General features: G+C 43.8%; 1 protein-coding gene across 1 annotated transcript; it reads left to right on the forward strand.

The window, feature by feature from the left end:
* The first annotated feature begins 474 nt into the window (after positions 1 to 474).
* LOC139286645 (Golgi apparatus protein 1-like) lies at positions 475 to 19,633 on the forward strand. Its single transcript, XM_070907520.1, has 27 exons — positions 475 to 804; positions 6,552 to 6,581; positions 8,114 to 8,200; positions 9,012 to 9,227; positions 9,654 to 9,857; positions 10,244 to 10,315; positions 10,401 to 10,587; positions 10,685 to 10,902; positions 11,224 to 11,345; positions 11,591 to 11,692; positions 12,280 to 12,433; positions 12,598 to 12,615; positions 13,824 to 13,961; positions 14,230 to 14,316; positions 14,442 to 14,504; positions 15,493 to 15,606; positions 16,065 to 16,153; positions 16,318 to 16,435; positions 16,734 to 16,826; positions 16,948 to 17,085; positions 17,310 to 17,433; positions 17,523 to 17,665; positions 17,994 to 18,095; positions 18,242 to 18,349; positions 18,499 to 18,619; positions 18,832 to 18,938; positions 19,331 to 19,633. The coding sequence occupies exons 1-27, from the start codon at positions 475 to 477 to the stop codon at positions 19,496 to 19,498; spliced, it is 3,453 nt and encodes a 1,150-aa protein (XP_070763621.1). The 3' UTR covers positions 19,499 to 19,633.
* The last annotated feature ends 421 nt before the right edge of the window (positions 19,634 to 20,054 follow it).

The following is a 20,054-nucleotide window of genomic DNA, read 5'->3' on the forward strand; positions in this document are numbered from 1 at the left end:
ATGGGCCATGCTGCATAATGAGTACTTTTACTTTAAGTGGGTTATATTGTAATGCCTATACTTTTGTATTTTTACTTAAATTAAAGCTGAGATTTTGAATGCAGGACTTTTACTTGTGACAGAGTATTTCTACACAGTGGTATTGCTACTTTTACTTAAGTACTTTTTCCACTGCCAAACTCAAGTCAAATTCATTAAAATCTTTTTTAAATGTCTTACAGTGCCACAATCAATCAATCAATCAATCAATCAATCAATGTATTTGTCACATGCAATCACGCCATGAACAATCACAGCGAAATACAATGGCTACACAAGCGGGAAATATAAAATGTCATTGTGTCTAAAAAGCTTTCATTTTTTTATGAAATGACCGGAAGTTGTATGTTTAATCTGGTCAAAACGACTTTTATTGTGAACTAACTGACCGGAAGTGATGCGATGTCATTAGTCTAGCTTGACAGTGGTGTGAAGATGGCGGCGTACAGTCGCACTCAGCTGCTGCTGCTGCTGCCGTTGTTGTTGCTGTGTCTCTGCGGCTTCGGCTCCGTCCTCGGCTTGAAGGCTGCCAGCGGCCCGGCCGAGCCGCCCAACCCGCCCGTCCTCAGACCCGCCGATCCCCCGGCCAAGGATGCACCTGCTGCCGCCGCTGCCGTCGCCGCTGGGGCCTCACAGCCTCGAAGGGCGACCGGTTGGAAGCTGTCGGAGGAGGAGGCCTGCCGGGAGGACCTGACCCGCCTCTGCCCGAAACACACCTGGACCAACAACCTGGCCGTGCTGGAGTGCCTGCAGGACCGCAGAGAGGTAAGCGGCCGCCGGCAGAGCTGGCAAGGTGCACCCCGGTCCCGTGAGGTGATAGGCATCTGCTGGGTGTGTCGCCCCGGTGGCTTAGTTCTCCACCGGCTGTCAGCATGACACTGATGCAGAGGGGAACATCTGAAACCAGATTGACTTAATTCACCAGAAATCCACCTGATTCCACCTGATTTCACCTGTCTGACACTCCAGAAACTACTTGTAGTATTTTTACTACAGAAACATGTTTAAATGATGCGAGATTACAGAGCAGTAACTTTCACACATGTAGTAATATGCAGTTTGAAGTATTTCCTGTGCAGCTGTATCTGTGTGCAAAATGTGCTTTTACCTGCAGAACACGCGACAACAGGCGCGTGTGATGCATTACTGAAGTGAATGATGTAAACAGCAAAAGAAGAGATGTCTTATGTCCAGATGTTGGTTCAAGTATTAAAGACCTGGCTGTAGTCTGGATTTACTGGATAAAACTGGTGTCAGCAGTCAAAGTTCCCTGATGAATGTTTGTTAAATATTGTGACTTTTCATATTTTATTTATTCAGTTAACTCTTAAATAAGATTCTCTGTAAATCTGAATCCCTAACATGAAGATCTAAATGCAAAAACAAACCAGTTAATCGATTATTGAGCTTTTCTCTGTTTTGTATTATTTCAAAATGAATCACTTTGGGTTTTGGACTGTTTGAAGACGTCCGTTTGGGCTTAAGATGAATCTATAATGGAAATCATTTCTGTTTTATGTGATTATATTCTTTATGTTGGCCTGAAATCCGTCCGATTTACTCCACTTAAGTCTTAATAACAGAGTCTTAATAGCAAACTGACGTGGTTGGAGGTGTTCCCTCCTCTGCAGCCTCAGTGAAGTAATTATCAACCTGAGTTAAGTGTGTGTGTGTGTGTGTGTGTGTGTGTGTGTGTGTGTGTGTGTGTGTGCTCAGTCATCCGGCTGTCAGGTGACTCGCAGGGTGAAGTTAAAACTCTTCCTGCTTTTGTTTTGTTTCGTCGTGATGTGATGTGTTTTCCAGATTTGCCGCCTGCAGCCACACGTTCATTTGGAGGAGTGTGTTTGTTGTCGCTGCTAAATCTGATATCACATAAATCTGTGTGTGTGTGTGTTGTATTAAACTGCTGCTCAGATCAGACAGACAGGCGGACAGGAGAGGGTGTGACGTAATTCAACTACAGCTGGAACGATTCATTGATTAATCGATTAATGGATCGACAGCATTAAGTTGTGCAGTCTTGGACGGATAGTTTGTTTTGTATTGTACGCTGTACAAACTGTGAAGCCCCTTGAGGCTAATTTGTGATTCTTTTGATAATTCATTGATTATTTAAGTCATTTTTCAAGATAAACTTTCCTCTGGTTCCAGGTTTGCTGCTCTGCTTTGTCTCATGTGATCGTAAATCAAACTGTTGGATGAAACAATGAATCGATTAATTGAGAAAAAAAGATTTGGCAGATGAATTGATGATCGTTTTGGACTCTGATCTGTTAGAGGAAGACATCAGATGTGTCTGTTGACCCAGTTTAATCTGTCCAGTTCTCTCTGTCTCAATCTCACACACACACACACACACACACACACACACACACACACACACACACTTCATTAACAGAGTTGGATTATTCATCAATCACTGCACCAAACAGGAAACAGAAACGACTACGCAGAAAAATTACATCCATCTTATTTTATTTCTTTTATGAAGCTCACAAGATGTTTCATCATTTCTATCAGGAGAAGTTATTTACAAATACTGTGCATTAATAAACACTTTGAAATGTCCTTATATATTACATATTACACACATATTATTAAAGTATAATATTATCAATGTGCATGAAAACATATTGAAAGGATGAACATGTTGGTCTAATGGTGGTCAGATGTTTTTTTTTTTTAACCCGGTACCCCAGCATCATGTTGACGTCAACCCCCGCCCCTTCTCCACCATGCTGACGTCAACCACACACACACACACACACACACACACACACACACACTCTTCCTCCACGGGCCCTGAGCGATGTCCTCTTTACTGAGATAATTACATCGCCTCAACTCTATAACAGCTGTGGCCTCCTGAAGAGGTAAATGACTCTTATAAATCTGCCTCTTCTCCAGAGGAAGACACACACACACACACACACACACACACACACACATACATACACACACACACACACACACACACACACACACACAGCCTGTCAGCAGCACCGACAGTGAAGCAGCGTGTGGTTCGGTTTCAGTATTTATTTGTGGTGGTCTAAGCCCTGAAATCCGACACTTGAGAGACGTCTGAGAAACGGCACCGCAGTTACAAACTAACTGGAAGTCACTTTGCCACAAACAGGCCTGTCAGCCTTCCAGTCATGGCCATTGAGTCAGTCTGTCACTTACTGACTGTGGACCGACGGTGTGTGAGGACGCTGTGTGGACAGACGGTGTGTGAGGACGTTGTGTGGACTGATGGTGTGTGAGGATGTCGTGTGGACTGATGGTGTGTGAGGATGTTGTGTGGACTGACGGTGTGTGAGGACGTTGTGTGGACAGTTGTTGTGTGGACCGACGGTGTGTGAGGATGTTGTGTGGACAGATGTTGTGTGGACCGACGGTGTGTGAGGATGTTGTGTGGACTGACGGTGTGTGGACCGACGTTGTGTGGACAGACGGTGTGTGGACAGATTGTGTGTGGACCGACGGTGTGTGGACAGATGGTGTGTGGATCGACGGTGTGTGTGAGGACGCCGTGTGGACCGACAGTGTGTGAGGACGCCGTATGGACTGACGGTGTGTGAGGACGCCGTATGGACTGACGGTGTGTGAGGACATTGCGTGGACCGACGGTGTGTGAGGACATTGCGTGGACCGACGGTGTGTGAGGACATTGCATGGACCGACAGTGTGTGAGGACGCCGTGGCTTTTAATCACAATATCACTATTTATATGAGTGGTTCCCAACCTCGGGGTCGGGACCCTCACAAGGGCTCACGAGATGAATGGACGGGTCGTGAGGAGATTTATTGAGTAGGAAACATTTCGTTAACAAAAACTATGATGAAAAATATTCGTCGATGACGAATTTGATGATGAAAACGGGACTAAAACTAAATAAAGAGTAACCTTTGACAATGACAACAAACACAAATAAACAATAATGTTTTAATGCTAAATGTTATTTAACTCCCAGCATTCATTCGTCCAATCACTGTATAAAACAGAAGCAGGTTGTTTTACTTATTCTAATCAATTATTCATGTTTATTTTTCAGACATTTTTCTAATAATCAGCTTTTTTTTTTAAACAGTGTCAACTCTTCAGGCTTCTAGGAGACCAGCAGACAGGCGATTCCTCAGATTGTGAAATTAGGATCTAAACACTCAAACAACAAAAACAAACGGCAATACACAAAACATTATAATAACATTACATCATATCACAAATGATTGTAATGACATACCACGCCTGATCAGTTTGCCCTCCATGTTATAAAATGTATTTAAAAGTAATAAATACAAGCATTTATTTATTATACTAGCTGTCAATCTGTCTAAAACATTTTTAAATGGCATTAAATTTGCTGAACGCACACACAATGACTTGTTTAGGACTCGAAACACAAAGTTTAGGACTTGAACTTGACTCGGGACTCGTGCGTTATGTGACCTTTGCTGTTGAGGGTTATATTTCATTGCGATGTGATCTTTGTGGTCTGGAACTGATTTTTTTTTTTGGCCTCCTGGGGGCTGCAGCGTTATTATGTAGACACAGCATTATCACATTACCACCTTATAAAGTTGATATGGCTAATGTGTTAGCTAACAGTTTTTACATATCCAGCGGACATGGAGAAACATTAGCACTCATGTTTGATATTTCAATATGTCCAGAAGATTCACTGTCCTTTAGCTCAGTTTTTGGGTCTCCACCGACTCTTTAGCTGCTAATTGCTCCACTGTCTTCACCAGCTGGTCTCTAACTGTCTGTCTGCTGTTTGCTGCTGGAAACGACGTTGATAAAAGAGACTGAACCAAAACAGTAAATGTGCCGTAAAAACCAAAACACTGAGCTAAAAGAGGCTAAAAGCTCCGGTAGCGCTGCAGAGCTGTAGATCATTCTCTGCGGGTTCATCATCATCAAGTTGTTTAAAAGACTTTTATTCACAGATTTAAGAAAGTTGGTCGACCAAGACATTTTGTAAAACCAGCAACTTGGTTCCAGTAAACCCACAATAAACCTTCTGTTAGCTGACGTGTACAGAGGTTCGTGTTTTCTGTGATTTAAACCGTTTTGTCACATTATCCCCGTTCCTTATTCAGACACAATTAGCCTGCGTTATCTCTTCAGTTTGATCAGTCGAGTTGATTAATCTGGTCTTGTTTCAAAAGCCTTTGATGCGAATGGAACAGCTCGTCATTAATGAATAAGTCGTAGTCTTACTAATTGGTATTTTTTATCTACTGAGGGTGTGTTTCCTCATTACGCTTGTTCTTCTGTCTCTGAGACGTTAAGTGGAAATGACGGTTTGAAGTCAGTTTTTGTCTCTGCTCCCGTGGGCAGAGCTCAGTTAACATGAAGTGCTTTGTATGTCTTTTTACTGCGAAGTGAAGCTGTAAGAGCAGCCTCTCCTGCTGCGTTTCCTCTGATAGTCGGGGATGTTGTGGGAGAGTCTGAAGAGCGCCTGCTGCTGTGTTCGTATCAAAACTGCCGCCGTTTGGAGAAAGGCGTTACTTTGCTCGTCACTTTGGTGTGATACTGGTATCGTTTTCCTTGTGCACACTTGAATCAGAGGCTGGTTGGTCTCGACTTTTTGATGCAAACTAAAGGAACAGTCCAGGAAATGCACTTGCTGTATTTGTCATCTTACGCATTTACATGATATCGATTTAATCTCTCAGAAAAGTCGTACAGCTTTGGCTTAAATATTGGTGAGCCAAAAAGCACGTTTACATGTGTTTTCAATTTGTTCTCCCTCATATGCACACAAGAGCTTGATTCAGTAACAGTATTTATGTGCTTGTATGCAGTAATTTGCCCCAAAACAGGACTTGAATCATTTGGATTTTTCTGTTTCTGCTCTTGTTAAAACATTTCCTCCATGATCACAGATGAACAACCTCACTCCTGAAATTTAAATATAAAATCGGACGTACTGCAGCCGGCTGAGGGTTGCCAGTTCATAAGCTTGTGTATCCCCTTGTATCGCTCTTTCACTTTTCATCAAAATAGGCCTCTTTTTTACTGGAAACACACAGACCTGGCAACCCTGCATAGACCTTTCAGGTTAACCCTGTGTGGAGTTGAATTGGCAGGTGTGCTGTGTCTTAACTGTGTCAACAAAAAAGGCTGTTTAATAAGAAGACAACTTGTAAATAAGACGATTTGGAGTTTTTAGTTGAGCCCTATACTGACCCAGCCTTTGAGTTGCCTCCCCCGATCTGTCCAAAGTACAAAAATATGCCTACAGCTGCCTCTTGAACTCAGTTATTAACCCATTGTATCTTGCTTGTTGTATGTGTGCACAAACAGAACTGTAAAAATGTGTGGTAAAATGTTTTTACTCCTCTGTTTGAGATTAAACTAACTAGATAGAATATATTTTATGTTTTTTCTCTTTGGACCGAGTCAGGTTAGCTGCCTCCATGTTTTATTTTAGCTGCGTTCATAAATGTTTTAATTGACCTGCAGGAGACCGACTTTGACGTCTTTCTCTGTCTTTCTGCAGGAGAATGAGATTGCTCCTGACTGTAACCATGTAAGTATGTTTCCCTTTAATGCTTTAATGTTTGGTTTGAGGTGGAAAGTACATTCTAAGTACATTCCTAAAGTACAGTTTTGAGGTACTTGTACTCTACTTCTAATCCACTTCAGAGGCAAATATTGTACATTTTACTACATTTATTTGATAACTTAAATCACGAGTTACTTTGCAGATTTAGATTCATTATGCAAAATAAATTATGATGTATTATTATAGGATAAGAAAATACTTTTTTAATTAAGCTACTCAGCAGTATGTAAAGTAATTAAAATCAGCTCCACCTTCACCAGCTGCAGCACATCAATGCATCAATCATTATACTCCAGTAATAATAATATATGTTATTATGAAATGGGCCGCTCTGCATAATGAGTATGTTTACTTTTGGTACTTTAAGTATATTTGGTGCAATACTTTTGTACTTAAGTAAAAGATCTGAGTAGCTGAATAAATCTGAGGTCGTCTCTTCTCTATTGAACATCAATAATGTCTCTTCACCTGCTGCCGTCTTCACTCTGAAAAGTAAAAGACCTTCGAAGAACCCTCAGTTCTTTGTGGAAACCGTAAGCGACGACCTTCACCTCCCTCCAGCATTCAGTCTGCCGTTTCTCGTCTTTTACTGGTCAGAAAACTGTGAAGCTCGTCTGAGCATCTTCTGGATGATGACGAACCGTCGGCGTTCAGAGTTCACAGCAGTTAACGGCAGACAGGTTTATGAAACGCCACAAGGTTAATGGACCACTTGGCCTGTCTTTATTACAGCGCTGGAAAGCACTGGCTGCAATTAACATGTCGCACACACACACACACACACACACACACACACACACACACACACACTCTTGTTGTGGTGTTATTTTCTGGGCGGTCTGACTGTCAGTAGCTGTTATCTGCGGCAGCTGCAGCCGGAGCCTCGCTGGCAGGAAAACAGTAAACAGACAAAAGAGAATCTGAAGACCAGAGAGGCATTCGGAAACTTCTTTACATAATTAAAGAAATCCCAAATGACTTATTATTGTTAGTTTTAGGGACGCTGTGAGCCGATCTGCGCGGTCAGTAATGCGCTAATACTTTAAGGGTCACTTGGCTTTGTACTTCCTTAAAGTTGGGGGACTCCCGAGAGACAGATTTTAAAAAGAAATGTCAGAATCGAAGCATCAGAGGCCGAGAGATGCTGACTTGTTGTCCCTTCTTTTGGTTAAGCTCCATAAATAAAGCTTCTTTTCACGAGACCCTCTCTGCTTACTAAATGGCCACTTCTGTCAGACTCTCTCCCTCAGTTTGTAGCGCAGACTGTCTTTCAAAACGTTCAGCTTGGTTATGTTTCAGGCTAAATGATCACGGCGGATGCTCCAAATGCTTTTTATATATATATATATATATAAACCTGTTTTGCTTCTATGTACGTAATACTTTATTATATTATATGTGTGTGTTATGTTTACTGAACGTCATCAGTTTGACGTTTCGTTTTTTTGACTCTGATTCTGGTCGTGTGATGGTGTCTTTGTTCTTCTCTCCTTCAGCTCCTGTGGAACTATAAACTCAATCTGACCACAGATCCAAAGTTTGAGTCGGTGGCGACGGAGGTCTGCAAGAGCACCATCGCTGAGGTCAGTGTGCAGATGAGGCGGGGCTCAGGGTTCAGCTTCCTGTCGAGCTAACTGCAGAGTGCTTTATTTGAAACAGGCTTATATTAGAGACCTTCCCCTGTTTTATAATTATATTTAAAAAAGTATATTTTATGATATTTTAGGAGGCTACCTCCCTTTTTCTGTTTTGATTTGCTTTGTTATTACTTCCATTTAGCCTTTTTTGAGTCTTCTTTGACAGATGTTTCACAATAAAAGCCATCCAGTGGCTCAAAGGGCGCATAATCTGTCTTGTAGCTGGTAGGCTTTTAATTTGAAACATCTACAGGAGTGGTTTAGTTTACGGCTTTAATGGCGGCTTCATGGCTTTCGTCATTGGCAGAGGAGAAGTGATTTGAATCAGTTACTGAAACAGGAACAGATTGGTGCACGATGCGACTCTAAACGCATTCTTCTTCAGTATTTTTTTACCTGGTCTTTGTTTATCTTCGGTATAATATAATAATTGAGCTGCGTCCTTCCATCTAAAGACTCCTCAGTGGCTGATTCCCAGGCCAGATGGGATATATAATCCCTCCGGCCTGTTCAGGGTCTGGATGGGTGTACGTTCCCAGAATACCTCCACAGGGAGGCACTCAGGGGGGCGTGCAGGGGGCATCCTGATCAGATGCCTCCAACTGGCTCCTTTCAATGCGAAAGCGTCTTGATATATTTGTTACAGTGTGAACTTAAGCTCAAGCGAACAGTCAACATATGTGCATCTCATCTAACCCTGACCCATCTCTAAGTCGTGGTGTGTCCCTTTGATCCGTCACACGGTGGATACCTCCAGATAAAGGAGTGTAACGAGGAGGAGCGAGGGAGGGGCTACCTGGTGTCCTGCCTGGTGGACCACCGCGGCAACATCAGCGAGTACCAGTGTAACCAGTACATCACCAAGATGACCAGTATCATCTTCAGCGACTACAGACTGATCTGCGGCTTCATGGACAAATGCAAAGAAGACATCAACAACATGCACTGCGGCAGCATCAACGTGGGACACAAGGTGTGTGTGTGTGTGTGTGTGTGTGTGTGTGTGTGTGTGTGTGTGTGTGTGTGTGTGTTGGTTTCTGCCAGTGGTGGAAAGTAACTAAGTACATTTACTCGAATACCCACAATTTTGAGGTACTTGTGCTTTACTTGAGTATTTTCATTTTATGCTACTTTATACTTCCACTCCATTACATTAATTACGTTAAATATTGTACTTTTTACTTCACTACATTTCTCTGACAGCTCTAGTTTCTTTGCAGATTTAGATTATTAACACAATATATATATAAATCAGCTAGTAAATTATGATCTGTTGTTACAGGTTAAGCCGCTCAGCAGTGTATAAAGTAATTACAATTATCTCCGCCTTTACCAGCTGCAACATTAATAGTTAATAATAAGTGTTCACCACAGCTGTCACACCTCTTACTCTCCTCAGGACGTCCACTCTCAGGGTGAAGTGATCGCCTGCCTGGAGAAGGCGTTGGTGAGGGAGGCGGAGCAGCAGGATCGCGTTCGTCCAATCAAAGAGGAGTGTCAGAGGTCGATCCTGCGGGTGGCGGAGCTGTCGTCGGACGACTTTCACCTCGACCGACATCTTTACTTCTCCTGCCGAGACGACCGCGAGAGATTCTGTCAGAACGTGAGGAGACTCTTCTGCTTCCTGCAGGATAAAAAAAAAAATACCACAAAGCAACAGTTTCTACGTTCAAATCACAGCGAAGTGATTCATTGTCAGGGTTCAAAGTCGGTGTCATTCACTGGCATCTCGGTTTCCATCTGAAATGTTTAAGCAAATCAGAAACACAAACTCTGGAATGGAAACTGTATTTTAACTTCGCACTGACACTGAGGCTGTTAAAAAAGACTTGAATTAGAAAGTACTCAATGTCTGAATGTGTGATTTTAATAATAAAAACATGTCAGTTACAATAAGTGCAGTAGTTCATGAGAAAAATCATGAACATCGAGGTGGGTGAAGTAATTATTGCTGGTTAATTGGCCGTTGTGTTTTTTGTTCCTGCACAGACTCAGGCAGGAGAAGGGAAAGTCTACAAGTGTCTGTTCAACCACAAGTTTGAAGAGGCCATGTCAGAAAAGGTGCGACCAACCTGATATCTCACCTCCTGAGACGAGTTAGGAGGGTATGATTCACTAATATCTCCCCTCTCCTCCCCCTCCTCAGTGCCGTGACGCTCTGACCACCCGTCAGAAGCTGATCTCTCAGGACTACAGAGTCAGTTACTCCCTGGCTAAAGCCTGTAAGCTGGACCTGAGAAAGCAGCGCTGCAGCCTGGACACCAACCTGCCGCGAGCCCGCGAGGCCCGGCTCTCGTACCTGCTGCTCTGCCTGGAGGCTGCTGTGCACCGAGGTGAGACATTATCTCGGTCTTCCGACTCAGTAGCTTAATGAAGCGGACCAGGACCGAGCGTCAGAGACATCAGGGACACTTTGATCTCTCTGTGCAGGTCGTCCAGTCAGCGGGGAGTGTCAGGGCGAGATGCTGGACTACCGGCGGATGCTGATGGAGGATTTCTCTCTGAGTCCGGAGATCGTGCTGCACTGCCGGACGGAGATCGAGGCTCACTGCTCCGGCCTGCACCGCAAAGGCCGCACGCTGCACTGCCTGATGAGGATCGGACGCGGCGACCGCAGCACCACCGTCGACAGCGTCTGCCAGAGCGCCGTAAGACCTGGACAGTCGCAGCCGCCGTGCCGCTTCAGTGTTAAAGAGACACAAAGAGCCGAGAGGCAGGACCGTGGCCGAGTCACTAACTCATAACTGAGTTCTTATTGTGACGGTCCAGTTTTTATTGGATTGTTAAATTCAGTCGCGGCTGTGTGAAGCTCTTCTTCCATGTTTGTGCAAATTGACTAGATGATGTTCAGCCTGTTGATACTGTGTGAAGTTGAACCGGCTGCTTTCTGGCGTAATATAAAAAATAGAATATAAAAAATATAAATAAACTGCAGCTGCTGACATTGAGTCTTTCTCTAAACTCTGCAGCTGCAGACTTTGATCCAGTCTGCCGACCCCGGAGCCGACTACCGGATCGACCGAGCGCTCAACGAGGCCTGTGAGTCCGTGATCCAGACCGCCTGCAAACACATCCGCAACGGAGACCCAATGTGAGCTGGTTACACACACACACACACACACACACACACACACACACACACACACACGTTCATAGCGTGTGCGTTGTAACTATCACCTCCTTCAGGGTTAATATTATCAACTTGAAATGATGATCAGTTGATCATTTTGGTCTTTAACCTTGATTAATGAAAACAAATAATTAATTAATTTGTGTGTGTGTGTGTGCGTGTGTGTGTGTGTGTGTGTGTGTGTGTGTGTGTGTGTGTGTGTGTAGGATCCTGTCCTGCCTGATGGAGCACCTGTACACAGAGAAGATGGTGGAGGACTGTGAACACCGGCTGTTGGAGCTGCAATACTTCATATCCAGAGACTGGAAGTGAGTCTGACTTCACAAACAAATCTGAATCAGCCGTCAACTTTCTTATAATAATAATAATAATAATGATAAAAAGAACTTAATATATATATATAGCACCATTCAAAAACACACAGCTTCAAAGTGCATTACAATAGTGCTCTTCACCTTCTAGCTGGTTTGAGGTTGAACTTTAGTTTGACATTTTACACAAACAGATCTAAACATTATTGAAATATTCAGCAATACAAATATCTATAACACTCAACCTTGAAGTCAATTCTCATAATCTAAACTCATTTCCCACAGAGTATGAGGGCCATGTGAGTCTTGTGATTAATCTCCAGATGAAAATAAAAGAAAGAAAGAGAAATATTTTTCTTCAGACTTTAATCTGGAAATTGTGACTCTTTTTTTTCCCTCCAGAAATCTAAATTTGAATCTCAGAATATTGACATGAATCTTAAAATTATGACTTTAATCTTCATATAATTCGTTTTCACGAGACTCTCACGCTTTTCTTTACAAACCGAACTCCAAAGCGGAGGAAAGACGTCGCGTCGCGGCCGTGCTGTAAGACTAATGAAGACCTTGTCTTTGTCTCCCAGACTGGACCCGGTCCTGTATAAGAAGTGTCAGGGCGACGCTGCTCGACTGTGCCACACACACGGCTGGAACGAGACCAGCGAGCTGATGCCGCCGGGCGCCGTCTTCTCCTGCCTGTACCGCCACGCCTACCGCACCGAGGAGCAGGGACGCCGGGTACGAGGACAAACACACACTCTTAGTTTTAATGCTGGATCCCTCTCTGTCCTCTGCATGTGATGCCAGGGGACGTTTTCACGTAGTCTCCTCTTTCTTTATCGGTGTCGAGCGCTGTACCTGAGGATCAGCAGGTGTAACTCTGATGTTTTTAAATTCAGCAGGTGAATCCAGACGAGCAGGTTAGTGGTCGGTATCGATCCTGGTGAAGGGTTAAATTGATCCTGATGAAGGTGATTTAATCTACGTCTGTCGGTCACCGACAGGCCGGGGCGATTTAATGTGGCGGGGTGTGTGTTTGTGTGACTTCCTGCTCCACAGCAAAGCCGAGCAGTGCCGGTCTGTCGCTCTGCCTGCTCAGATATACAGCAGCAACTAAAAACACTCATTTTAGTTGAAATTTAATAGATCGTAAAAGTAATTTCTGGTGTTTTAAAGTCCACAACACTTCCCTCACGTTTACTACACCGGCTCTCTGCTGGACTCCTTCTGTAGCCGCTAAATGAATGTAATGATGAAGGCTGACTGGCTCTGCTCTCAGCAGGAAGGTCCACTTGGCCCTGATTTAGGTAATTATACTCATTGGTGACAAGACCCCTGACATCTTGATTTGATATGATTATATGGTCTCAGTAATCTGTGTGTGTGTGTGTGTGTGTTTCAGACCAGAGTTTCTTTTCATTTTCTGGAAAGCGATGCAGCTCTTCTTCACACTTCTTCAAAGAGCTGTTTAAGACCTGGTTTTAAGATGCAGTTCAGGATTCATATCAACCTGGCTGGATGGTCGCGAGAGATTTTACTGACGGCAATTGTGAAACAGTGAAAACACTTTCGGACAACAAATAGAGTTACAGTGTTGACGAATCAGAAAGAGACAAACGAGTGAAAAATGAATTAAAGTCACAAAACACTAAAGTTTAAACTAGCTGTGAAATGAATAACACCGTGTTTCATTAATAATAATAATAATAATAATAATTATAATGCTATAAAAGCAGCAGATTATCACATTTGAGAAGCTAGAACCATCGAATGTTTTTGCTTGAAAAGTGACAAACAATGAATGGATTATAAGAACGGATTAATTTTGTGTCGACCGACGAATCGTTTCAGCTCTACATGTTTGTTCCTTATTATAATGTGTCAAGTTGGATATTTCAGAGCTGTCAGAAAAAGTTTCCCTGTTGTAACTACAAGAACAGATGTATGAACTACAACCAGTATTACCAGTTAATATCAGCTTATCACACATATATCGGTGTTTTGGCGAATTTTCAGGGTTTTTTTTATTGTAAAATGTCTCAATTCTTTAACACATTCTTATAAAAAATGTTTGTTAATGTTAAACAAATATCCGCGTGTGTTTGTGTGTGTGTGTGTGTGTTTGCAGTTATCTCGGGACTGTAAGGTGGAGGTTCAGAGGATTCTCCACCAGAGGGCGCTGGATGTGAAGTTGGACCCTGACCTGCAGAAACGCTGCATGACCGACCTCGGGAAGTGGTGCAGCGAGAAGACGGACGCTGGACAGGTGAGTCCCCACAAAACTGTCCCCACTGCTGAAATCTGCTGCTTTAACCCAGCGGTTGGCGTTTGAGCGCCCCCTGGTGGTTGTTTGGTTCATCGTAACAGCTAAAGGTTTGTTTACAGTAAAACAAACTCCAGAAAGTGATTAAACCAATGAAATAATCTGCAGAACCATTCAGGGAGGTTTGCATCGTATAGCCATCTAAATACTGAAGGTGCGTACTTTACTGTGTATTTCCCACATATACGTGTGTGTGTGTGTGTGTGTCCAGGAGCTGGAGTGTCTGCAGGATCACTTGGAGGACCTGGTGTCGGCCTGCAGGGAGGTCGTGGGCAACCTTACCGAGCTGGAGTCAGAGGTCAGAGGTCGTTGCTATTAAGTGGAAACCAGAATGAGTAGCTCAGGTGTTCGAAGTGAGTGTTTCTTTGTCTCAACTTCCTGTCTCTGTCTCTGTCTCTGTCTCTGTCTGACTCTCTGCTGCAGGACATCCAGATCGACGCTCTGCTCATCAGAGCCTGTGAGCCCGTCACTCAGGCCCACTGCCACGTGAGTACAAGCACAAAGTAAAGCAAAACCTGGTCATCTGTTGCGAGCACAACATAGCAGCCGTTGAATCAGGTTTATTGAAGCCGTCGCCGACCACGATTTAGCCTCTGGGGGCAACGGCCAATGTTTCGGGGCTTCCGTTGTAACCAGCCGAGACTTCCGAAACCCATCGGCTATGGTCTGATTTGAATGCAGATAAATAAATAAAAAGCAAATAAAAAGCGAAATCGTCATCTGACGAGAGACGATGGGTTCCCAGATTGCATGTGTGCCAATACGTTCTGCGTCTTTTGCTCACGACCTTGTTTACCTGCAAGCAACCAAAGCCTGCTGAAACGTGATCAGTCAATACTACTCAGACTGCAAATGGACCACGAACAGAAGCCTGGCCTGTTTCTGGCCTCTTGCCTGCAGATTCTGCTTCGTATGCAGGTATCTGTTCATTAGTTTTCACACACACAGAGTTTGCTCTGGTGTTTTGCTGCGTAGTGGTGAGAGGAAAGAAGAAGAAAAAAACAAGTACTGCAACAGTCAAGAATTATAAATGTGAAACAGACATTTACAGTATGAAAAATCCTTTTAATATGTATAAACGTTCACAGTATAAAGAACATGTGCAAAATGATGATAACAAGCTCACGTGTTCAAGTTGTTTTTTGGTTTCGATTGAACTCTGCAGTCATTTTTATGGACGAAAGAGCGCCGCATATTTACTCTCCTAATATTTGTTGTTGAATTCCTCCATAAGAGATGATCTGAAGCGGTAAAGTTGTTTCCTGGAGGACAAACCCTCCCCATGCAGACACTCTGCTAAACTCATGATGTGTCATTATCCAACGGCCCGATTAACAGTCAACATTCGCCGAGCTCCACTTCACTTTTCCTCTCTTTTGTTTCCTTTAATGGCACGTAAATAATAATGATTAACACGAGTTAATCTGTGTGTGTGTGTGTGTGTGTGTGTGTGTGTGTGTGTGTGTGAGAGTAGGATGTTGCTGATAACCAGATCGATACAGGCGACCTCATGGAGTGTTTGGTTCAGAATAAACACCAGAAGGAGATGAACGAGAAGTGCTCAGTCGGCGTCACGCACTTCCAGCTGGTCAGTTGCCGTGGCAACATCTGTCTCTCTGTTCATTTTTCTTTTTATAGTTTCACTGTAAGTACTTGTGTAAATTAAAAAGGTTAACGTCGAACTAACAGCAGCAGTTTTCAGGTTCACTCATGTGAATCTGCTGAGGAGGTTTCATATCTTCAGTGACGTTTGGTCTAAAGTTAGACTATTAGATTATACTCACAATTAGTTTCAGATATTTTTTATGTTGAAATAACAGAAATGATATCCCATCCATGACAGATTAGTTAGCATTAGCGGTTTTTGAGTTTACCATCTGAAAGATCTGAAACTTTAATGGTTCCCCTGGTGATATTTAGCTGTTACAAAAGACAGAAACATTTTATCTTAAGGAGACAGATGACGCTGTGTGATGTAGCTGTTGCTGTTTAATGTGAGCGATATCAATAAATGTCCCTTTCTCACGCCCTGCGCTCAACTTTCAGGTTCAAATGAAGGACTTCCGGTTCTCCTATAAGTTCAAGATGGCCTGTAAGGAGGACGTTCTCCGCTTGTGTCCAAACATCAAGAAAAAGTGAGTTTCATCCAGACGACCGGGAATGTAATTTGCATTTGAAGCTCATTTGCTCCTTCTTTTGTTCTCTGTAACACTTTGTGAGCAGCCAGTTGGTTCAAAGTGTTCCATGCGTCCGGTTGATTTAAATTCACTTCATGTCCATCACATCCGTCGCCTCGCAGGGTGGATGTGGTCATCTGTCTCAGCACCACGGTGAGGAACGACACGCTGCAGGAGGCGAAGGAGCAGCGGGTTTCACTCAAATGTCGTAAACAGCTGCGGGTGGAGGAGCTGGAGATGGTACCTGACACACACACACACACACCTGCAAAACTAATGAGAGTCAGCATGTTAGCATGTTGATGTTAGCATTTAGCTCAAAGCACCACTGTGTACAGCTGCAGACTCTCACTCTCGTTAGAATAAGAGGGCCGAGACTGACTGTCAGTGGGACCCAGTGTATAAAAACCCCCCTGCAAATTATATATTACCTGATATTTTATAAATAGATCAACATCTTTGAAACTTTATAGCTGCAGTTTTGTTGTTGTTTAAAATTCACAGTACAGCTCCCCCCTCTCCTCTCCTTCCCTCTCAGTCGGAGGACATTCGCTTGGAACCAGAGTTGTACGACCCCTGTAAGTCCGACATCAGCCGTCTGTGTCCCAACGTGGCCTTTGGAAACGCTCAGGTAAGAAGCATCCGACGGAGAAGAGGAGGCGGCAAAATACAAAATACAGACAATTTCTCCTCTTTTCTCCCTCGTCTTCCCTCCATCCCTCCCTTCTCTCCTCCCCCCTGCTGCTCCTCAGATGATCGAGTGTCTGAAGGAGCAGAAGAAGCAGCTGAGTCAGCGCTGCCACCAGCGGATCTTCAGGCTGCAGGAGGTGGAGATGACCGACCCCGAGCTCGACTACCAGCTGATGAGAGTCTGCAAGCAGATGATCAAGGTGACGAAGGGGAGGAAGAGGAGGGGTTACACTTATTTGGAATTTAAATTTCCAATAATTGACATGGTTGGCGTCATCCAATATATAATAAAACACTGTATTGTGTGTGTGTAGTGTCCTCTAAAAGATAATCGTAGCGACGTCACGGCGTCCGCAGATCGGTTAAATCGTAGTAAACTGTAAGTGGTCTGGTTGTTGATGGAGTTACAAACTCTCTCCTGCAGAGGTTCTGTACTGACGCAGACGCCAGAAACGTCCTTCAGTGTCTGAAACAGAACAAGAACAGCGAGCTGATGGATCCAAAGTGTAAACAGATGATCACCAAGAGGCAGATCACACAGAACACAGGTCAGTAGAAAGTCTGGAGACTGATCTGACTCTCAACACGTTCACCTCACTGACGCACCTCCATCCTCCTCCCCCTCCTCCTCCTCCAGACTACAGGTTGAACCCGGTGTTGAGAAAAGCTTGTCGAGCCGACATCCCAAAGTTCTGCCAGCCCGTCCTGAACAAGGCGAGCGAGGACAGCGAGCTGGAGGGTCAAGTCGTCGCTTGCCTCAAACTCAAATACGCCGACCAGGTCAGTCCACGACTACATCACAGCCAGCCTCCTAAAACATCTGGTGGAGACTACAGTAACGTGAAAATATTACACAATAGACTCACATTTAGAAGATGGATGGATAGAAAAATAAGCATAAAAAAAGGGCATCAAACCATCTGATCATTGCAGGTGCACGTGTACTGAAATGTAAATAAAAAGTTTTTTTCTTGTAGTCCTATAAAGTTGTGTTATTTTTGAAATGACAGGTACATTGTTTCTACTACTAAATATGTACATATTTTAATGGCAACACTGGTGATTGTTGGTCTTAAATTGTGTGTTTTCTGGCTGGGGTTTGGTCCAGAGGTTGTCTCCGGACTGTGAAGACCAGATCAGAGTGATTCTCCAGGAGTCGGCGCTCGACTACAGACTTGACCCACAGCTGCAGATGCACTGCTCAGATGAGGTACACATAAAACACACAAAACCCTGTAGTCTATTTTGGATCTCTGACTGTCTCTGCATCAAACCATCTCTTTCTTTTACTTAATAATTATTTTCCTGTTTCTACGTCCTCCTCCTCTCCTGTCCTGTTTCCTCCATCTCCGGCAGATCTCCAGGTTGTGTGCGGAGGAGGCAGCAGCTCAGGAGCAGACCGGTCAGGTGGAAGAGTGTCTGAAAGTCAACTTGCTAAAAATCAAACAGGACGGCTGTAAAAAGGTAAATATTATTCACCATTATTGTTCAGTTCAGCGCACTAATTAAGAATTAGAGTCTTCACGGTTCAACGTGTTGTCTGAATGGATTCAGGGTTTCGGTGCAGAAACTCAGCTTCCCTCCTTTCTTTTTTGGTTGTTTCGCGTTTGCAGGAAGTCCTTAACATGCTGAAGGAGAGTAAGGCGGACATCTTTGTGGACCCGGTCCTCCACACAGCCTGCGCTCTGGACCTCAAACACCACTGTGCTGCCATCACACCCGGCAGAGGACGACGTGGGTGCTTTCACACAATATAATATTTCTGTTTGTACAGAACTTTTCCAGGTTCATGTGCTGGATGGATTTATTTTAGGATGTGAAAGGATGAAACCCCGCACTGAGCTGTGACTGTTAACCAGCAGAGTTTACAGAAGCGTTATCTTTTTTCTGTGAGACTCTCCACTGTGTCTGAATGTCTTCACTTGTTGCTCCCTCTCACCATCCAGAGATGTCGTGTCTGATGGAGGCGTTACAGGACAAGAGAGTTCGTCTGCAGCCTGAGTGTAAGAAGAGACTTCAGGACCGCATCGACATGTGGAGCTACGCTGCAAAGGTAAACTCCAGGAGGAGGCGTTTTCCTCTCGTTACAGAGAAAAGACTTTAAGTGTTTCATTTCATGTTTTTTTTTATTTATATTCTTTAAGGGTGAACTTAAATTGGAAGGCACCAAATGTCATCTGAGGTCGATTTGAACAAACATATGTTTATCTATTTGGTCATCATGTCTTATTTAATTTTACATCTTTAATTATCACTGTTCTATTTGTATATTAGCTCATTAGCTTACATTAGAATATTTTGACATTTTGGAAAATACACTTATTTGCTTTCTTGCTAAGAGTTAGATGAGATTAATACCACTCTCAGGTGATTAGCTTAGTTTAGCATTAGCACTGTAACAGCCTCTAAAACTCCCTGATTGTAACGTTTCCCTCCGTCCTGTAGGTGGCGCCAGCAGAGGGCTTCTCAGACCTGGCGGTGCAGGTGATGACGTCGCCCTCCAAGAACTACATCCTGTTAATGATCGCACTGAGCGTGTGCATCCTCTTCCTGGTGGGGCTGCTGTGCGGTCGGATCACCAAGCGAGTGACGAGAGAACTGAAGGACCGGTAGAGGACGAGCGCTCGGACACTCAAGACGGACTCCTCGCACCTTCCTCCTCCCTCCTCCTCCTCCTCCTCCTCTTTCAGATGCCCGGTCTGTAACCAGCCAACCTGCACAGTGCCAATGCCAGTTCTCACATCTGGAGCTCCTCTGTTTATTGACTGCTACTGAATATTTGCATCAAATGCAAAACGGCCTCCAGACTCTCACGAAAACCTTCATCATCATCATCATCATCTCCATGGCATCTCCAAACTGAATGTCTGATTGGAGCGTTTTTTTCCTTAATGATCATATTTTCCAACAAATCTGCTTTTGCCGAGGATGTTGTGAGGGGTCGGACGTGAGGTCGTCCGGCGTCTTAAGTTTCTAAATAAGCGCTGTTCATGATGTGACTGAGAGCTGCTGCTTCTGAGGTTAGGATTTGCTTTCCACTCGTCGAGTCCTGATGCTTTTTTGTGATATTTAATGGAGACTGGAGCATGCAGAGCAACAGGAAATCATTTCTTTCTAAGTGACTGCAGATGCCTGAATCTCACACGGAGCAACTTGAAATCTTTGGGGA

The sequence above is a fragment of the Enoplosus armatus genome, chromosome 1 (genome assembly GCF_043641665.1).
Source record: "Enoplosus armatus isolate fEnoArm2 chromosome 1, fEnoArm2.hap1, whole genome shotgun sequence".
Lineage (NCBI taxonomy): Eukaryota > Metazoa > Chordata > Actinopteri > Centrarchiformes > Enoplosidae > Enoplosus > Enoplosus armatus.